Here is a 20110-nt window from a genome sequence, read left to right on the forward strand (position 1 = left end):
CCCTGGGGCCTCTGGTCCTCCTCACCAATTTGACGCCCGGGAATCCTGTAGCCATACAGCGTTTTTTTTTTTCCTGTTTTGTTCTTTTTCTCATTTAAGATGATCTTAGGCCCCCAGAGGTTCAGGGTTTGTTCTCTATTCAAGAAGTATTTGTCTCACTGAAGGCCGATCAGTCTTTGATGTCTATCTTGAGATATTGTATGTACTTCTTATATGTTTGTATACTTATGAAACTCAAATAAATACTTTGAAATTAAATGTACAGGAATAAAAACATATGAAGTTTAATGCCCCACACAGACAATTTTTTCAAGGATTTTTTCAGACGGATTTTGGCCCAAACTTATCTTGCATACACACGCTCGCACAAAGTTGTCGGAAAATCCGATCATTCAGAATGAGGTGACGTCAAACGCGTATGTCGGGACTATAAATGGGCCAGTAGCCAATAGCTTTCATCTCTTGGGCCGCGTACACACGGGCGGATTGTCCGCCCAACTTAGTCCGCTGAAACGTGTTTCAGCGGACAATCCGCTCGTGTGTGGGCTTCAGCGGACTTTTTCAGCGGACAGTCTGGTGAACCAAGTCTTTCGGAATTTCCGTAATTTTGTCCGTCGAAACTTGGTTTCAGCGGACAGTCCACTCGTGAGTAGGCAAGTTGGACGGACTAAGTATGGCGCATGCTCAGAAAGGATTTACACGGCCGAAGGTTGCATTGCAGTGTATTGGACGTCGAATTTCTAGTCCCGTCGTACGTGCTGTACACGTCATCGCGCAAGTTTTCGGCGGACTGTTCGTTCATCGTGTGTGGTCAAGTCCGTTCATTCAAAAGTACGATGGACAGTCTGTCAGACTGTCTGTCGTACTTAGTTGGGCGGACAATCCGCCCGTGTGTACGCGGCCTTATGCTGCGTACACACGATCGGAATTCTCGTCAGAAAAAGCTCTGATGGCTTTCCCAACGGAATTCCAGTCAAGCTGTCTTGCCTACACACGGTCACACCAAATTCCGATTGTTTATACTGCGGTGACGTACAACACGTATGACGGGACTAGAAAAAGGAAGTTCAATAGCCAGTAGCCAATAGCTTCTGTCTCGTAGTTGAATCTGAGCATGCGTGATTTTTGGTGTGTCGGAATTCCATACACACGATCAGAATTACCGATAGAAAGTTTTTCCATTGAGAAAATTGAGAACATGCTATCAATTTTTGGCTGGCGGAAATTCGGACAGCTAAATTCTGATGGAGCGTACACACGGTCGCATTTTCCGATGAAAAACTCTCATTGGTCTTTTTCTGTCCGGAATTCCGATCGTGTGTACGCAGCATTAGTCTATTCTGAGCATGTGTGCCACTTTGTCCGTCGGAATTGTCTACACACGATCAGAATTTATGCGATCGGATTTTGTTGTCGGAAGATTTTAGATCCTGCTCTCAAACTTTGTGCGTCGGAAAATCTGACGGAAAAAGTCAGACGGAGCCCACACACTATCCAAATCGGGGACAGTCTCTCCAAATCTGCAAACGTCTCTCCAAATACGGGACAGGCTCTCCAAATCGGGCACAGTCTCTAAAAATCAGGGACAGTCTCTCCAAATCGGGGACAGCCTCTCTAAATCGGGGACAGTCTCTCCAAATAGGGGAGAGTCTCTCCAAATCGAGGATAGTCTCTCCAAATCAGTGACAGTCTCTCCAAATCGAGGATAGTCTCTCCATATCGGGCACAGTCTCTCCATATTGGGGACAGTCTCTCCAAATCAGTGACAGTCTCTACAAATCGGGGACATTCTCTACAAATCTGGGAAAGTTTCTCCAAATCAGGCACAGTCTCTCCAAATAGGGGACAGCCTCTCTAAATCAAGGACAGTCTCTCCAAATAGGGGACAGCCTCTCTAAATCAAGGACAGTCTCTACAAACCGGGACAGTCTCTACAAATCGGGGACAGTCTCTCCAAATAGGGGACAGCCTCTCTAAATCAAGGACAGTCTCTACAAACCGGGACAGTCTCTACAAATCGGGGACAGTCTCTACAAACCGGGACAGTCTCTACAAATCGGGGACATTCTCTACAAATCGGGCACAGTCTCTCCAAATTGGCGACAGTCTCTACAAATCGGGGACAGTCTCTCCAAATCGAGGACAATCTCTCCAAATCAGGGACAGCATCTCCATATCGGGGACAGTCACTCCATATCGGGGACAGTCTCTACAAATAGGGTACAGCCTCTCTAAATTGGGAACAGTCTCTCAAAATCGAGGACAGCCTCTCCAAATCGGGGAGAGTTGGGAGCTATGCAAAATACACACATTACACTTTGTTAGGCACGCATTTAACCCTTTGATCGTCCCAGATGTTAACCCCTTCCCAGCCAGTGTCATTAGTACAGTGTCAGTGCTTATTATTAGCACTGGTCACTGTATTAGTGTCACCGGTGATGTCAGTGGCAGTTATTCAGTTCCTCCACAGCATCAGTTAGTGTCAGATTGTCCGCCACACATTCACAGTCCCATTATAAGTTGCTGATGTCCGCCATTAGTAGTAAAAAATAAAAAATAAAAATCCAGTATATCCCATAGTTTGTATACGCTATAACTTTCATGCAAACCAATCAATATACGCTTTGGGATTTTTATTTTATCAAAAACATGTAGAAGAAAACATTTTGGCCAAACTTTATGAAGAAATAATTTTTTTTTTTACATTTTATTATTGCATATGTTTTATAACAGAAAGTATATATATATATATATATATATATATATATATATATATATATATATATATATATATATATAAAAAAAAATTATTACATGAATGAAAAAATACAAAATATATATATATATATATATATATATATATATATATATATATATTGTATTTTTTCATTTATGTAAAAAAACAAAAAAAAAGGTGATCAAATACCACTAAAAAGAAAAAAGAAAAGCTCTATTTGTGTGAAAAAAAAAAAAAATAGTTGTGGTATTCTTAAATTTCCGTTCTTCTGGGTGCGGAGTTACAGAACCACATTCTTCCTGTTTGTTCTCACTTCTTCTCTGAATTGTTTGCACGGCTGAAAACATTTTCTTAGCTACAGATGACTGAACTCTTATGGCTGGCTGGACGGTGAATAGGCTATTATATGGCGGTTTTACAGAAATAAAATATTTTTTTACACAATTAACAAAAGAATTTAACCTCCAAATGACAACCTACACATTATGCTTCAACGACCTTATATGTCTGTGTTTTGTGAGCCGGTCTATGGTGACACTTTTTGTTTACGAGTAAAAATCTGTATTTATTTGCTAGAAAATTACCTAGAACCCCCAAATATTTTATATATGTAATATATATATATTTAGCAGAGGACCTAGAGAATAAAATGGCGGTCGATGCAAATTTTTAAGTCACACAGTGTTTTTTCAAACACAAATTAAAAAAAAATTACACTTTTAACCACTTGCTGACCAGCGCACGTCGATATACGTCGGCACAATGGCAGTGGTGGCCAAATGGGCGTACCTGTACGTCCCCTTTAATTGGCGGTGCTAGCAGGCGCACATGCACGCCGCATACAATGTGACCCACGGGACTCACGAAATTGATATCCGCCAGTCTCCCGACGATCGTGTCACGGAGCCGTAGAACGGAGAGATGTAAATAAGGCATTTCCCCGTTCTGCCTTATGACATGACAGAAATCACCGCCCCCCTGTCATCAGGAGCAATGATCGCTGTTGTGTGAGTGGTAGCCCATCCCCCCCACAGTAAGAATCACTCCCTAGGACACACTTAACCCCTTCATCACCCCCTAGTGTTTAACCCCTTCCCTGCCAGTGTCATTTACAGTAATCAGTGCATTTGTATAGCACTGATCGTTGTATAAATGACAATGGTCCCAAAATAGTGTCAAAAGTGTCCGATGTGTCCGCCATAATGTCGCAGTCATGATAAAAATCGCAAATCGCTGCCATTACTAATAAAAAAAAATTCTAATAATAAAAATGCCAAAAATCTATCCCCTATTTGTAGATGCTATAACTTTTGCGCAAACCAATCAATATACGCTTATTGCAATTTTTTTTTACCAAAAATATGTAGAAGAATACGTATCAGCCTAAACTGAGGAAAAAAAATAGTTTTTTTATATATTTTTGGGGGATATTTATTATAGCAAAAAGTAAAAAATAATGCATTTTTTTTTTTTCCAAAATTGCCACTCTTTTTTTTTGTTTATAGCGCACAAAATAAAAACCACAGAGGCGATCAGATACCACCAAAAGAAAGCTCTATTTGTGGGGGAAAAAAAGGACGTCAATTTTGTTTGGGTGCCACGTCACACGACCGTGCAATTGTCAGCTAAAGCTAAAAGTGCTCTGGTCAGGAAGGGGGTAAAATCTTCCCGGGCTGAAGCAGTTAAGGACCAGAAGGATTTTTTACCCCTTAATGACCAGTCCATTTTTTGCGATACGGCACTGCATCACTTAAACTGACAATTGCGCGGTCGTGCGACATTGCACCCCAACAAGATAGACATCATTTCCCCCCCCCCCCAAAAAAAAGAGATTTCTTTTGGTGGTATTTGATCACCTCTGCATATTTTTTTATTTTTTTTTTACAATTTTGAAAAAAAAAAATATATATTTTTACTTTTTGCTACAATAAATAGCCCCTCCCCCAAAATGTAAAAAAAAAAAAAAAAAATATTCATCAGTTTAGGTCGATCTTTTTAGCTTACATATACCATTACACTCAATATCCCCTTAACAATGTCAAGTCTTAAATAGTAATAAATGGTAAAACAGGACTATAGGAAAGAATAGAACAGGAGCTTACAATCAACTGATTCCACTTTATTGCAGCAATATACAGGTTACATTATTGATAAAGACAGAATAATCTCCAAGTACAGTGTGTGTGATTCAGAAGAAAGATTACTGCATGTTCATGTGGTTTGTACACAGCTCGCCTGGTGACAATCGCTCACGCCACGGGTAATCTCTTAATCTGTATATATGTACATACATTGATTCATGTAAAAGATATACATGTTATATATGATTTTTGTCACATAGTTGTAGATTTTCCTCCCATTTTTTCCTGAGGAAGCAGGCTGGTCTCTGTGAAACGTGTCAGTTTTAAGACTTATCGCCATTCCACTGTGATTTTCAGCTGGTTTGTGGTAAAATTATGGCCCCAACAGTGCTCACTGGAACATTCAGTTCCAGAAATTACAGAAGTTTAGAAATCCTTCTACAACCAATGCCATCAGTAAGGTATATGTACGTACATCCATTCATTTAAAAGATATACACACTAATGTTATATATGATTTGTCACATAGTTGTAAATTTTCCTCCCATTTTGCCCTGAGGAAGCAGACTGGCATCTGCGAAACGTGTCAGTTTTAAGACGTATCGCCATTCCACTGTGATTTTCAGCTGGTTTATGGTGAAATTATGGCCCCAACAGTGCTCACTGGAACATTCAGTTCCAGAAATTACAGAAGTTTAGAAATCCTTCTACAACCAATGCCATCATTAAGGTATATGTACGTACATCGATTCATTTAAAAGATATACACACTAATGTTATATATGATTTGTCACATAGATGTAGATTTTCCTCCCATTTTGTCCTGAGGAAGTAGACTGGTATCTGTGAAACGTGTCAGATTTAAGACTTATCACCATTCCACTGTGATTTTCAGCTGGTTTATGGTGAAATTATGGCCCCAACAGTGCTCACTGGAACATTCAGTTCCAGAAATTACAGAAGTTTAGAAATCCTTCTACAACCAATGCCATCAGTAAGGTATATGTACATACATTGATTCATTTAAAAGATAAACACACTAATGATATATATGATTTGTCACATAGTTGTAGATTTTCCTGCCATTTTGTCCTGAGGAAGCAGACTGGCCTCTGCGAAACCTGTCAGTTTTAAGATGTAGCACCTGTGATTTTCAGCTGGTTTATGGTTAAATTATGGCCCCAACAGTGCTCACTGGAACATTCAGTTCCAGAAATTACAGAAGTTTAAAAATCCTTCTACAACCAATGCCATCAGTAAGGTATATGTACATACATTGATTCATTTAAAAGATATACACACTAATGATATATATGATTTGTCACATAGTTGTAGATTTTCCTGCCCATTTTGTCCTGAGGAAGCAGACTGGCCTCTGCGAAACGTGTCAGTTTTAAGATGTAGCACCATTCCACTGTGATTTTCAGCTGGTTTATGGTTAAATTATGGCCCCAACAGTGCTCACTGGAACATTCAGTTCCAGAAATTACAGAAGTTTAGAAATCCTTCTACAACCAATGCCATCAGTAAGGTATATGTACATACATTGATTCATTTAAAAGATATACACACTAATGTTATATATGATTTGTCACATAGTTGTAGATTTTCCTCCCATTTTGTTCAGAGGAAGCAGGCTGGTCTCTGTGAAACGTGTCAGTTTTAAGACTTATCGCCATTCCACTGTTATTTTCAGCTGGTTTGTGGTGAAATTATGGCCCCAACAGAGCTCACTGGAACATTCAGTTCCAGAAATTACAGAAGTTTAGAAATCCTTCTACAACCAATGCCATAAGTAAGGTATATGTACGTACATCCATTCATTTAAAAGATATACACACTAATGTTATATATGATTTGTCACATAGTTGTAGATTGTCCTCCCATTTTGTCCTGAGGAAGCAGACTGGCCTCTGCGAAACGTGTCAGTTTTAGGATGTATCACCATTCCACTGTGATTTTCAGCTGGTTTATGGTGAAATTATGGCCCCAACAGTGCTCACTGGAACATTCAGTTCCAGAAATTACAGAAGTTTAAAAATTCTTCTACAACCAATGCCATCAGTAAGGTATATGTACATACATTGATTCATTTAAAAGATATACACACTAATGATATATATGATTTTTCACATAGTTGTAGATTTTCCTGCCATTTTGTCCTGAGGAAGCAGACTGGCCTCTGCGAAATGTGTCAGTTTTAGGATGTATCACCATTCCACTGTGATTTTCAGCTGGTTTATGGTGAAATTTGGACCCAACAGTGCTCACTGGAACATTCAGTTCCAGAAATTACAGAAGTTTAAAAAGCCTTCTACAACCAATGCCATCAGTAAGGTATATGTACATACATTGATTCATTTAAAAGATATACACACTAATGATATATATGATTTGTCACATAGTTGTAGATTTTCCTGCCATTTTGTCCTGAGGAAGCAGACTGGCCTCTGCGAAACGTGTCAGTTTTAGGATGTATCACCATTCCACTGTGATTTTCAGCTGGTTTATGGTGAAATTATGGCCCCAACAGTGCTCACTGGAACATTCAGTTCCAGAAATTACAGAAGTTTAAAAATCCTTCTACAACCAATGCCATCAGTAAGGTATATGTACATACATTGATTCATTTAAAAGATATACACACTAATGTTATATATGATTTGTCACATAGTTGTAGATTTTCCTCCCATTTTGTCCTGAGGAAGTAGACTGGTCTCTGCGAAACGTGTCAGTTTTAAGACGTATCGCCAATGCAATCAGTAAGGTTGGGAAGGTCTTGAGAAAGCTCTTTGCTTTTACCCACCATTAGATGTTTCTTGTGTGACACCTTTGGTAATGAGACACCTTTTTATAGGCCATCAGTGGAGACTGAACCCGCTGATATCAATTTGCACTGACAAGGGGCAGGATTGCTTTGTAATTACTGATAGATTTCAGCCGGTGTCTTGGCATTACATGCCTAGCTGCAAAGGGTGGGCCGACTCAATATTGAATCCTACTCTACACACAAAAAATTTGAAAATCGGAATAAAAATTGCGTCCGGCGAACGATCTGCTGGTTTTCGGATCGTTAGTATGCTGATTTCGCTTTTTCATCTGACAAAAGCTGGATGTGCAGACTATAATATTATTGGCGGATGCAAACTCAGCGTCCCATTTTCGTACGGTTTTTGTCCGAAAAAGATCGTAAGAGCAAGACTACGCAGGCCCAGAAACAAAAGAATACATACAAAACTATTCAACATGTGGCATCACTTCTGAAGTTGTATGCTGTCATCTGGAAATTTTCGTATGGTGAGTAACCTCTTCACTTTCGACATGAGACAAAAAAAACCGGAGGAACGGTCGTCCAATTATCTGATCGTGTGTGCAAGGCTTAAGACTGGGCTGCCATTAACCACTTCAGAAAATGGGCACTTTCCCCCCTTCCTGCCCAGACCAATTTTCAGCACTGACGCATTTTAACTGACAATTTCGCGGTTCGTGCAAAACTGTACCCACACAAATTTTTATAATTTGTTCCCACAAATAGAGCTTTCTTTTGATCACCTCTGGGATTTATATTTTCTACTACAAAACTTTGTAACTAAGTACGTTTTCTCCTTCACTGACGGGCACTGATAAGGTGGCACTGATGGGCACCAATGAGGTGGCACCGATGGGCACTAATATGTGGCACTGATATGCAGCAATGATGGGCATGCGAAGGTGGCACTGATGGGAATGCTTAGGTGGCACTGATGGGCACTGAAAGGGGGCACTGGGCACTGATAGGTGGCACTGATAGGCGGTACTGATGGACACTGATCGGCATGGATGGGCACTGATATACACTAATAGATGGCACTGATGGGTATCACTGATTGGCAGGCATTAGTGTTGGCATCAAATGTGGGCACTGATTGGCATCCCTGGTGGCCATGGGTGGCATACCTGGTGGTCACAAGTGGTGGGCATCCTTGGGGGAGCTGCGCTGATAATTAACCAGCGCAATATATATATATATATATATATATATATATATATATATATACATATACATATATATATATATATATATATATATATATACACATACACATACTTAGAACCTCCAAATATATATATATATATATATATATATATATATATATATATATATATTTTTTAGAAAGATATATACATATATATATATATATGTATATATATATATATATATATATATATATATATAATATAATATATATATATATGTGTGTGTGTGTGCGTATTTATTTATATATATATATAGATATATATATATATATATATATAGATATATATATATATATATATATATATATAGATTTATTATATATATATTTCTTGCGGCACACTTAAAATCCCTTTGCTCCCTCTCTCTTTGGGTAATTAAAGGTTGATTTTTTATTTTTTTTCCTAGAACCTGTCATTTGCCCATGCAATCATATAGGGGAATTGTTGGCCTCTCGTGATAACAATCAACTGAAAAAAAATATTTTAAAAAGTGTTAAAAAACAAACAAACAAATACATCAGAAAAAAAAAAAAAACGGATCACTGGATTTAATTTGGAGTGGATCTGGATTGATGGGCTGCAAATATAATTTCCTGTAATCCTTAAAAAAAAAAAAAAAAAAAACACCAACATAGAAATGATTGTGGACAATACATGAGAGATAAATGAAGATGTTGAAGATTACATCAAATCAAGACAAGCTTTACACTGTTGATTAATATACAAAAAAAAAAAAGAAATATTGAAGATATCCATCCCGGAAATGTCTTCATTATCAAGATATTTAAAGCCATTAAATGGGAGTACACCCAAATATTCAAATAATAAACATGTTTTACCATATTAATGTGATTTCAAAAGTCATTTTCAATATTATATATTTTGCAGAATGCATTAAAATAATCCCTGGTGATCCTGCCATGAAGGTCCTTGTTTAAACACTTCCTGTTCTAAGGTGACAACACTCTGTCTGTCTCCCAGTTGTGCTCCTGAGTTGTCACCCTGTTACCCAAGATTAGGGATGAGCTTCGAGTTCGACTCGAACATTGCCTGTTGGCCTGTTCAGCGAACAGTGAGCAATTTTGGCTGTTCGCAGCAAATTCGAAAAGCCGGAACACCCTATACAAGTCTATGGGAGAAATCTAAAGTGCTCATTTTAAAGGGTAATATGCAAGTTACTGTCCTAAAAAGTGTTTGGGGACCCGGGTCCTGCCCCAGGGGACATGGATCAATGCAAAAAAAAGTTTTAAAAACGGCCGTTTTTTCAGGAGCAGTGATTTTAATAATGATTAAAGTGAAACAATAAAAGTGTAATATTCCTTTAAATTTCATACCTGGGGGGTATCTATAGTATGCCTGTGAAGGGGCGCATGTTTCTGGTGCTTAGAACTGTCCCTGCACAAAGTGTCATTTGTGCAGGAAAAAAAGTCTTTTAAAATCACTTGCAGCTAAATTGTCGGCTCCGTAATACAGAGAACACTCAATGAGTGTTCTCTGTATTAGCCGACAATTCATTCATTCATTGATTAAAAAAAAAAAAAAAAAGTGTGGGGGTTCCCCTAAATTCAATTACCAGGCCCTTCAGGTCTGACATGGATATTAAGGGGAACCCCGTGTCAAATTTAAAAAAAAATTGACGTGGGGGTCCCCCTAAATATTCATACCAGACCCTTTATCCAAACACGCAACCTGGCAGGCCGCAGGAAAAGAGGGGGGGACGAGAGAGCGGCCCCCCCTCCCTCCTGAACCATACCAGGCCACATACCCTCAACATTGGGAGGATGTTTTGGGGGGTCTGTGACCCCTCAAAGTACCTTGTACCCATGTTGATGAGGAAAAGGGCCTCATCCTCACAACCCTGGCCAGTGGTTGTGAGGGTCTGTGGGCGGGGGGCTTATCAGAATCTGGAAGCCCCCTTTAACAAGGGGACCCCCAGATCCCCCCCCCCTGTTTGAAATGGTAAGGGGGTCCTACCATTTCACAAAGAAAGTGTAAAAATGGTTAAATAAGACAAACACACTTTTGAAAAATTCCTTTATTAATAATAAAAAAAATTAAAAAAAGATTCCAGCGGTGCTAATCCACTCTTGCTATCCAGCGACGGATCTCCGGGGTCCAGCGATGGATGATCATATCCAGCGACGGGGGATCTCTCAGTCCAGCGCTGTCCATACATCCTTCTTCTGTCAATGTTGAGGGTATGTGGCCTGGTACAGTTCAGGAGGGAGGGGGGGCCGCTCTCTCGCCCCCCCCTCTTTTCCTGCGGCCTGCCAGGTTGCGTGCTCGGATAAAGGGTCTGGTATGGATTTTTAGGGGGACCCCCACGTCAATTTTCTTTTTAAATTTGATGCGGGGTTCCCCTTAATATCCATATCAGACCTGATAAGAACCCCCACGCTTTTTTTTTTTTTTATCAATGAATGAATGAATTGTCGGCTAATACAGAGAACACTCGTTGAGTGTTCTCTGTATTACGGGGAGCCGACAATTTAGCCGCAAGTGATTTTAAAAGACTTTTTTTCCTGCAGAAATGACACTTTGTGCAGGGACAGTTCTAAGCACCAGAAACATGAGCCCCTTCACAGGCATACTATAGATACCCCCCAGCTACGAAATTTAAAGGAATATTACACTTTTATTGTTTCACTTTAATCATTATTAAAATCACTGCTCCTGAAAAAACGGCCGTTTTTAAAACTTTTTTTTGCATTGATACATGTCCCCTGGGGCAGGACCCGGGTCCCCAAACACTTTTTAGGACAGTAACTTGCATATTACCCTTTAAAATTAGCACTTTAGATTGTGAACGTTCGAGTCCCATAGACTTTAATAGGGTTCTAAAGTTCACACGAAGTTTAGGTCTGTTCACAGGTTCTGGTGCGAACCGAACAGGGGGGTGTTCGGCTCATCCCTACCCAAGATCCCAGTACAGTGGCTATTTCCACACACATGACATGGGAGCGTGGTGTCCATTCGTCTTGACTGGGGTGCAGGCCGACGTGAAGTGGCTGCAGAGAGGCTGCAGGAGATCAGCAGCACTGAGCTGTAACACAGAAGAGACCGAGCCAACAGAATGTGTGTCAGCGGGGGGCCCCTTGTAGTCTACACCGAGGGGCCACGTGTGACAGGGTGACAACACAGGAGCACAATGCGGGGACAGCGGTCACCCCATAATAGGAAGTGTCTGAACGAGGATGTTTATGGTGGGATCACCAGGGATTACTTTAATAAAAGCTAAAGAAATGTCCTTTTACAACAGCAGAGTATTTCCATGTATGTATGATTTATGGCTCCTGTGTTATCTCACTGATTGTCATCACAGGTTTGTCATTTGCACTGAATAGGAAGATTTCTCTGGCCAACTTTACAATACTGGGCTGACACTCCAGGATCCGGGTTTTCTCTCCATCTCCGTTGTCCTCCAGATCATCAACCACCACAATCACATTCTCCCTCCCTGTGTATGAAGAACATCATTATACAGTCATTACATGATGTCCATGCCAAAATATTTGCATAGGAACAATGCTGCAAATGTGATAGTAGTAGCTGTTGTTGGAATAGTAGTAGTTGAGGTAGTAGGAGGTGTAGTAGGAATAGTAGCAGTTAGGGTAGCAGCGGCAGGAGAAATAGCAGTAGTTGGGCTAGTAGCGGCAGTAGGAATAGTAGTAGTTGGGGTAATAGCTGCAGTTGAAATAGTAGTAGTTGGGGCAAGGGCGGACTGACAACTAATGGGGCCCCCGGGCAATAGAAGCTCATGGGGCCCCCTTGGGCGCCACACCTTGCCAGGGAGACAAGGGGGGGAGCACACAGGGGGAAACTGGAGGGAGAACGCACACGCACTCACACAAACACAGGGAGACACACACACACACACAGGTGGACACTCACACACCACACACAGGGGGACACACTCTCACACAGGGAGACACACACACGGGGATACACTCATGCACACACACACACAGGGGGACACGCACACTCACACAGGGGGGAGGACACACTCTCACACACACACACACACACACACACACAGGGACACACACTCTCTCTCACACACACACACACACAGGGGGACACACTCTCACACACACACACACACACAGGGGGACACACTCTCTCTCACACACACACAGGGGGACACACTCTCACACACACACACACATACACAGGGGGACACACTCTCACACACACACACACATACACAGGGGGACACACTCTCACACACACACACAGGGGGACACACTCTCACACACACACACACAGGGGGACACACTCTCACACACACACACAGGGGGACACACTCACACACACACAGGGGGACACACACAGGGGGACACACTCTCACACACAGGGGGACACACTCTCACACACAGGGGGACACACACACACACACAGGGGGACACACACACACACAGGGGGACACACTCTCACACACACACACACACACAGGGGGACACACACACACACAGGGGGATACACACACACAGGGGGGGGCACTCACACAGGGGGGGGGCACTCACACACACCACACACAGGAGGACACACTCTCTCAAACACACACACACACACTCACACACACAGGGGGATACACTCACACACACACACACACACACACACACACAGGGGGATACACTCACACACACACACACACACACACACACACAGGGGGATACACTCACACACACACACAGGGGGATACACACACACACACAGGGGGATACACTCACACACACACACGGGGATACACTCACACATACACACACACACACACACACAGAGGGGGATACACTCACACACACGGGGATACACACACACACACAGGGGGATACACTCTCACACGCACGCACACACACACACACACACACACACACACGGGGATACACTCAGGGGGATACACTCTCACACACACACACACACAGGGGGGTACACTCTCACACACACACACACACACACAGGGGGATACACTCACACACGGGGATACACACCACACAGGGACACACACACACACCACACCCTCACACACATACGGGGACACTCACACACACACATACGGGAACACTCACACACACACATACAGGAACACTCACACACACACATACGGGAACACTCACACACACACATACGGGAACACTCACACACACACACACACATACGGGAACACTCACACACACATACAGGAACACTCACACACACACACACACATACGGGAACACTCACACACACACATACGGGAACACTCACACACACATACGGGAACACTCACACATATGGGAACACTCACACACACACATACGGGAACACTCACACACACACACATACGGGAACACTCACACACACATACGGGAACACTCACACACACATACGGGCACACTCAAACACACACACACATACGGGGACACTCACACACACATACGGGGACACTCACACACACACACGGGGACACTGACACACACATACGGAGACTCTCACACACACACGGGGACACTCACACACACACACATATACGGGGACACTCACACACTCACACATACGGGGACACTCACACACACACGGGGACACTCACACACACATACGGGGACACTCACACACACATACGGGGACACTCACACACACACACATATACGGGGACACTCACACACACACACACACATACGGGGACACTCACACACACACACACACATACGGGGACACTCACATACACATACGGGGACACTCACACACACACACATATACGGGGACACTCAAACACACACACACATACGGGGACACTCACACACACATACGGGGACACTCACACACACATACGGGGACACACACACGGGGACACTCACACACACACACATATACGGGGACACTCACACACACACACATACGGGGACACTCACACACACACACACATACGGGGACACTCACACACACACGGGGACACTCACACACACACACGGGGACACTCACACACACATACGGGGACACTCACACACACATACGGGGACACTCACACACACACACACACACACATACGGGGACACTCACACACACACACACACATACGGGGACACTCACACACACATACGGGGACACTCACACACACACACATATACGGGGACATTCACACACACACACACACACATACGGGGAGGGACACTAAACACGTTTTCTTTGGTTTCTCGCAGGCTTTGGTGGCCCTCTCTCCATACAGATTCATGTTCATAGGTAAAAGCTTGCCAGTCCCAAAAACTCAAGCCCTCTGGATTGCCCCTATCTTTGCCTGTCCCCTGAACACCCTGGGACACACATCCAGGCTAACTTGTCCTCAAGTTCTGCTGCCCATAAACGTTTTGTGGGTGGCCTCCACTTTCAGGCTCCTTAGATTAAGGTTGGGGATTGAGTCTGGCTGTCTACAAGAAATATGTCACTCAGAGTTTCCTCAAAGAAACTGTCCCTTAGGTTTATTATGTCTTATAAAGTTATTCACCAGGTTAACCGGATACAAATTACAAATATATTTCTCTACTGTTAACCAGATATCCTTTAGAACAGTAGCGTCACTAGGAGGGGGGGGCTTTTGGGGCTATAACCCCGAATCTGGGGTCCATAGCCCCGAGTCTCTGCAGGGGTCACCAAGGGGAGGGGAGGTTCTCTGGTGACCCTGATGTAAATGGGGGGGGGGCTCTCTGGGGACTCTGATTTAAGGAGGAGGCTCTCTGGAGACCCTAATTTAAGGGGGAGGCTCTCTGGAGACGCTAATGTAAGGGGGGCTCTCTGAGGACCCTGATGTAAAGGGGGCACTCTGAGGACCCTGATGCAAGGGGAGGCTCTCTGGGGACCCTAATGTAAGGGGGGCTCTCTGGAGACCCTGATGTAAGGGGGGATCTCTGAGGACCCTGATGCAAGGGGAGGCTCTCTGGGGACCCTAATTTAAGGGGGAGGCTCTCTGGGGACCCTAATGTAAGGGGGCTTTCTGAGGACCCTGATGTAAGGGGGGCTCTCTGAGGACCCTGATGCAAGGGAGGCTCTCTGGGGACCCTAATGTAAGGGGGGCTCTCTGAGGACCCTGATGCAAGATGAGGCTCTCTAGGGACCTAATTTAAGGGGGAGGCTTCCTGGGGACCCTAATGTAAGGGGGGCTCTCTGGGGACCCTGATGTAAGGGGGGCCTTCTGAGGACCCTGATGCAAGGGGAGGCTCTCTGGGGACCCTAATTTAAGGGGGAGGCTCTCTGGGTACCCTAATGTAAGGGGGGCTCTCTGAGGACCCTGATGTAAGGGGGGCTCTCTGAGGACCCTGATGCAAGGGAGGCTCTCTGGGGACCCTAATGTAAGGGGGCTTTCTGAGGACCCTGATGTAAGGGGGGCTCTCTGAGGACCCTGATGCAAGGGAGGCTCTCTGGGGACCCTAATGTAAGGGGGGCTCTCTGAGGACCCTGATGCAAGATGAGGCTCTCTAGGGACCTAATTTAAGGGGGAGGCTTCCTGGGGACCCTAATGTAAGGGGGGCTCTCTGGGGACCCTGATGTAAGGGGGGCCTTCTGAGGACCCTGATGCAAGGGGAGGATCTCTGGGGACCCTAATTTAAGGGGGAGGCTCTCTGGGGACCCTAATGTAAGGGGGGCTCTCTGAGGACCCTGATGCAAGGGAGGCTCTCTGAGGACCCTGATGCAAGGGAGGCTCTCTGGGGACCCTACTGTAAGGGGGGCTCTCTGAGGACCCTGATGCAAGAGGAGGCTCTCTGGGGACCTAATTTAAGGGGGAGGCTCTCTGGGGACCCTAATGTAAGGGGGGCTCTCTGGGGACCCTGATGCTAGGGGGGCTCTCTGGGGACCCTGATGCTAGGGGGGGGGGGGCTCTCTGGGGACCCTGATGCAAGGGGGGCTCTCTGGGGATATATATACACACACACACACATATATTATATACATGGGTATGCCCACCCAAGCTTATGACTTTCTTTACTACGCTGCTATGGGCTCTAGCCCCAGATCTTTAGTAGACCTAGCAAGGCCCCTGCTTTAGACTACAACATCCTGACTCAGTGAGGATCCCTAATGTCTTCTATGTTTCTCTTCTAAAACCTCTTCAGAAGGATACCATTGCTTTGTCTCAGCCCCAGCTCAAATGGATAGGAAGAATACAAAGTGCAACATATTCTGGACTCCAGGAAAGTAAGGAATTCTGTCCATTCTCTGGTGGCCTGGATGCACTTTGGTCCTCAGGAAAATTCTAGGGTCCCAGATGCAGATATTCACACTAACAGACTTATACGGAACTTCCATCACCAGAATCCTGACAAACCTGCTTCAAAGGGGTCCGGGGGCCCCCTCCTTGGGGGAGGGGGGGGTGGTAGGGTTGTGTCAGGAGTTTGCAATGCTCCTGCTCCATGATACCTACTGGTTCAAATTCCTGCATCCTGGTTTTGCTGAGCTGCACTCTCCCTGACTGCCCGTCCACATGGTGATGTAGCCAGTCTCTGGGTGGAGACCAAACTTGTTTTAAGCCAGCCAAACCCTCAGGATCTTGCTTGTGGTAGTCTGTGCAATACACACTTCTGTCTTTCCTGTTCCTGTACCTGCTAGTTTGGATTCCCTTGGTGATAACCTCAGATCAGATATTGACTACGCTCAGAACTCAGCTTGCCCTAAACCTGGACTGTCACTGACCACTCTGCCTGTCTGACAGTCGCAAGTACCTGTTCACTGTGCTCAGCTCAGTACTGCTCAGTACTGTTTGCTTTGCTCACTTCATGCCTGCTGTGAAGTTGCATCCAGGCACTATAACATTGTATATAAGACCTGGGGGCAACAGAGTATTGGTAGGCCTGCTTGCCTTATAGGAAATGGGGCTGCTACAGGTGAAGAACACAGAAGCCCGCTATAGTGCCTGACTACCTACGCTAGGGGTAGGCATGGCACAGCCCTTGCACACATTCCACTGCGTAAATCATACCTTGTCATGGGGCTGTCAGGAAGGGCGCACCAGCAATCAAGATGGCGATGATAGATGTCCCCCTGTTCTGCATCTCCCACTGAGAAGGGCTGGGTGAGCACGTTTGCACGAACCTGCGCACATGTACGCACCTATGTTCGCGCGCACACGCTTGCGCACTAGTGCCGCACAAAATGCCAACATTGGCGCGCACGGGCACACATGCGCACGTCCAGTGACGTGGGTGGCGCTAACAAACCATTTAAACTGCCTTACTTCCTTGGATGGTGCTGTCCGGTCTACAGCATTACCTGAGATCCCTGATTGTTGTTTGCCTGTATTCTGCTCCAGTTGACCCTACCTAGCTTGCTTCTGACTATCCCTGCTTATCTGCCTGCATCTGACCTCGGCCTGTTTTGACTACGTTCCTGCCTGCTCCTTCTGCTACCTCGCTTCCAGCCTGTTGACGAACCTGCCTGTACCTGAGACCACGTTCCTGCCTGCTCCTTCTGCTACCTCGCTGCCAGCCTGTTGCCGAACCTGCCTGTACCTGAGACCAGGTTCCTGCCTTCTCTTTCTGCTACCTCACTGCCAGCCTGTTGTTGAACCTGCCTGTACCTGAGACCAGGTTCCTGCCTGCTCCTTCTGCTACCTCGCTGCCAGCCTGTTGTCGAACCTGCCTGTACCTGAGACCAGGTTCCTGCCTGCTCCTTCTGCTACCTCGCGGCCAGCCTGTTGCCGAACCTGCCTGTACCCGAGACCAGGTTCCTGCCTTCTCCTTCTGCTACCTCGCTGCCAGCCTGTTGTTGAACCTGCCTGTACCTGAGACCAGGTTCCTGCCTGCTCCTTCTGCTACCTCGCTGCCAGCCTGTTGTCGAACCTGCCTGTACCTGAGACCAGGTTCCTGCCTGCTCCTTCTGCTACCTCGCTGCCAGCCTGTTGCCGAACCTGCCTGTACCTGAGACCAGGTTCCTGCCTGCTCCTTCTGCTACCTCGCTGCCAGCCTTTTGCCGAACCTGCCTGTACCTGAGACCACGTTCCTACCTGCTCCTTCTGCTACCTCGCTGCCAGCCTGTTGCCGAACCTGTCTGTACCTGAGACCAGGTTCCTGCCTGCTCTTTCTGCTACCTCGCTGCCAGCCTGTTGCCGAACCTGCCTGTACCTGAGACCATGTTCCTGCCTGCTCCTTCTGCTACCTCGCTGCCAGCCTGTTGCCAAACCTGCCTGTACCCGAGACCAGGTTCCTGCCTTCTCCTTCTGCTACCTCGCTGCCAGCCTGTTGTTGAACCTGCCTGTACCTGAGACCACGTTCCTGCCTGCTCCTTCTGCTACCTCGCTGCCAGCCTGTTGTCGAACCTGCCTGTACCTGAGACCAGGTTCCTGCCTGCTCCTTCTGCTACCTCGCTGCCAGCCTGTTGCCGAACCTGCCTGTACCTGAGACCAGGTTCCTGCCTGCTCCTTCTGCTACCTCGCTGCCAGCCTTTTGCCGAACCTGCCTGTACCTGAGACCACGTTCCTACCTGCTCCTTCTGCTACCTCGCTGCCAGCCTGTTGTCGAACCTGCCTGTACCTGAGACCAGGTTCCTGCCTGCTCCTTCTGCTACCTCGCTGCCAGCCTGTTGCCGAACCTGCCTGTACCTGAGACCAGGTTCCTGCCTGCTCCTTCTGCTACCTCGCTGCCAGCCTTTTGCCGAACCTGCCTGTACCTGAGACCACGTTCCTACCTGCTCCTTCTGCTACCTCGCTGCCAGCCTGTTGCCGAACCTGTCTGTACCTGAGACCAGGTTCCTGCCTGCTCTTTCTGCTACCTCGCTGCCAGCCTGTTGCCGAACCTGCCTGTACCTGAGACCATGTTCCTGCCTGCTCCTTCTGCTACCTCGCTGCCAGCCTGTTGCCAAACCTGCCTGTACCTGAGACCAGGTTCCTGCCTGCTCCTTCTGCTACCTCGCTGCCAGCTTGTTGCCAAACCTGCCTGTACCTGAGACCACGTTCCTGCCTACTCCTTCTGCTACCTCGCTGCCAGCCCGTTGCCGAACCTGCCTGTACCTGAGACCAGGTTCCTGCCTGCTCCTTCTGCTACCTCGCTTCCAGCCCGTTGCCGAACCTGCCTGTACCTGAGACCACGTTCCTGCCTGCTCCTTCTGCTACCTCGCTGCCAGCCTGTTGCCGAACCTGCCTGTACCTGAGACCACGTTCCTGCCTGCTCCTTCTGCTACCTCGCTGCCAGCCTGTTGCCAAACCTGCCTGTACCTGAGACCAGGTTCCTGCCTTCTCCTTCTGCTACCTCGCTGCCAGCCCGTTGCCGAACCTGACTGCACCTGACCCTGCTCCAGTGTCCACCTCCTCTGGACC

At 45.8% G+C, this 20110-nt stretch overlaps 1 protein-coding gene across 2 annotated transcripts in view; it reads right to left on the reverse strand.

Moving 5' to 3' along the window:
- Positions 1 to 11587: 11587 nt before the first annotated feature.
- Positions 11588 to 20110, reverse strand: part of LOC143923368 (uncharacterized) — a 60825-nt gene continuing 52302 nt past the window's right edge. The window contains exon 9 of one of the 2 annotated variants that reach the window (XM_077446993.1): positions 11588 to 12292. In XM_077446993.1, coding sequence (XP_077303119.1) covers positions 12120 to 12292 — 173 coding nt within the window. In that variant the 3' untranslated portion in view covers positions 11588 to 12119. The remainder of the gene's footprint in view (positions 12293 to 20110) is intronic. The other variant, XM_077446992.1, reaches the window with a different exon arrangement.

This window comes from Lithobates pipiens, unplaced genomic scaffold, assembly GCF_037356315.1.
Source record: "Lithobates pipiens isolate NorthernLeopardFrog02 unplaced genomic scaffold, aLitPip1_a1.2 Scaffold_22, whole genome shotgun sequence".
NCBI classification, from domain to species: domain Eukaryota; kingdom Metazoa; phylum Chordata; class Amphibia; order Anura; family Ranidae; genus Lithobates; species Lithobates pipiens.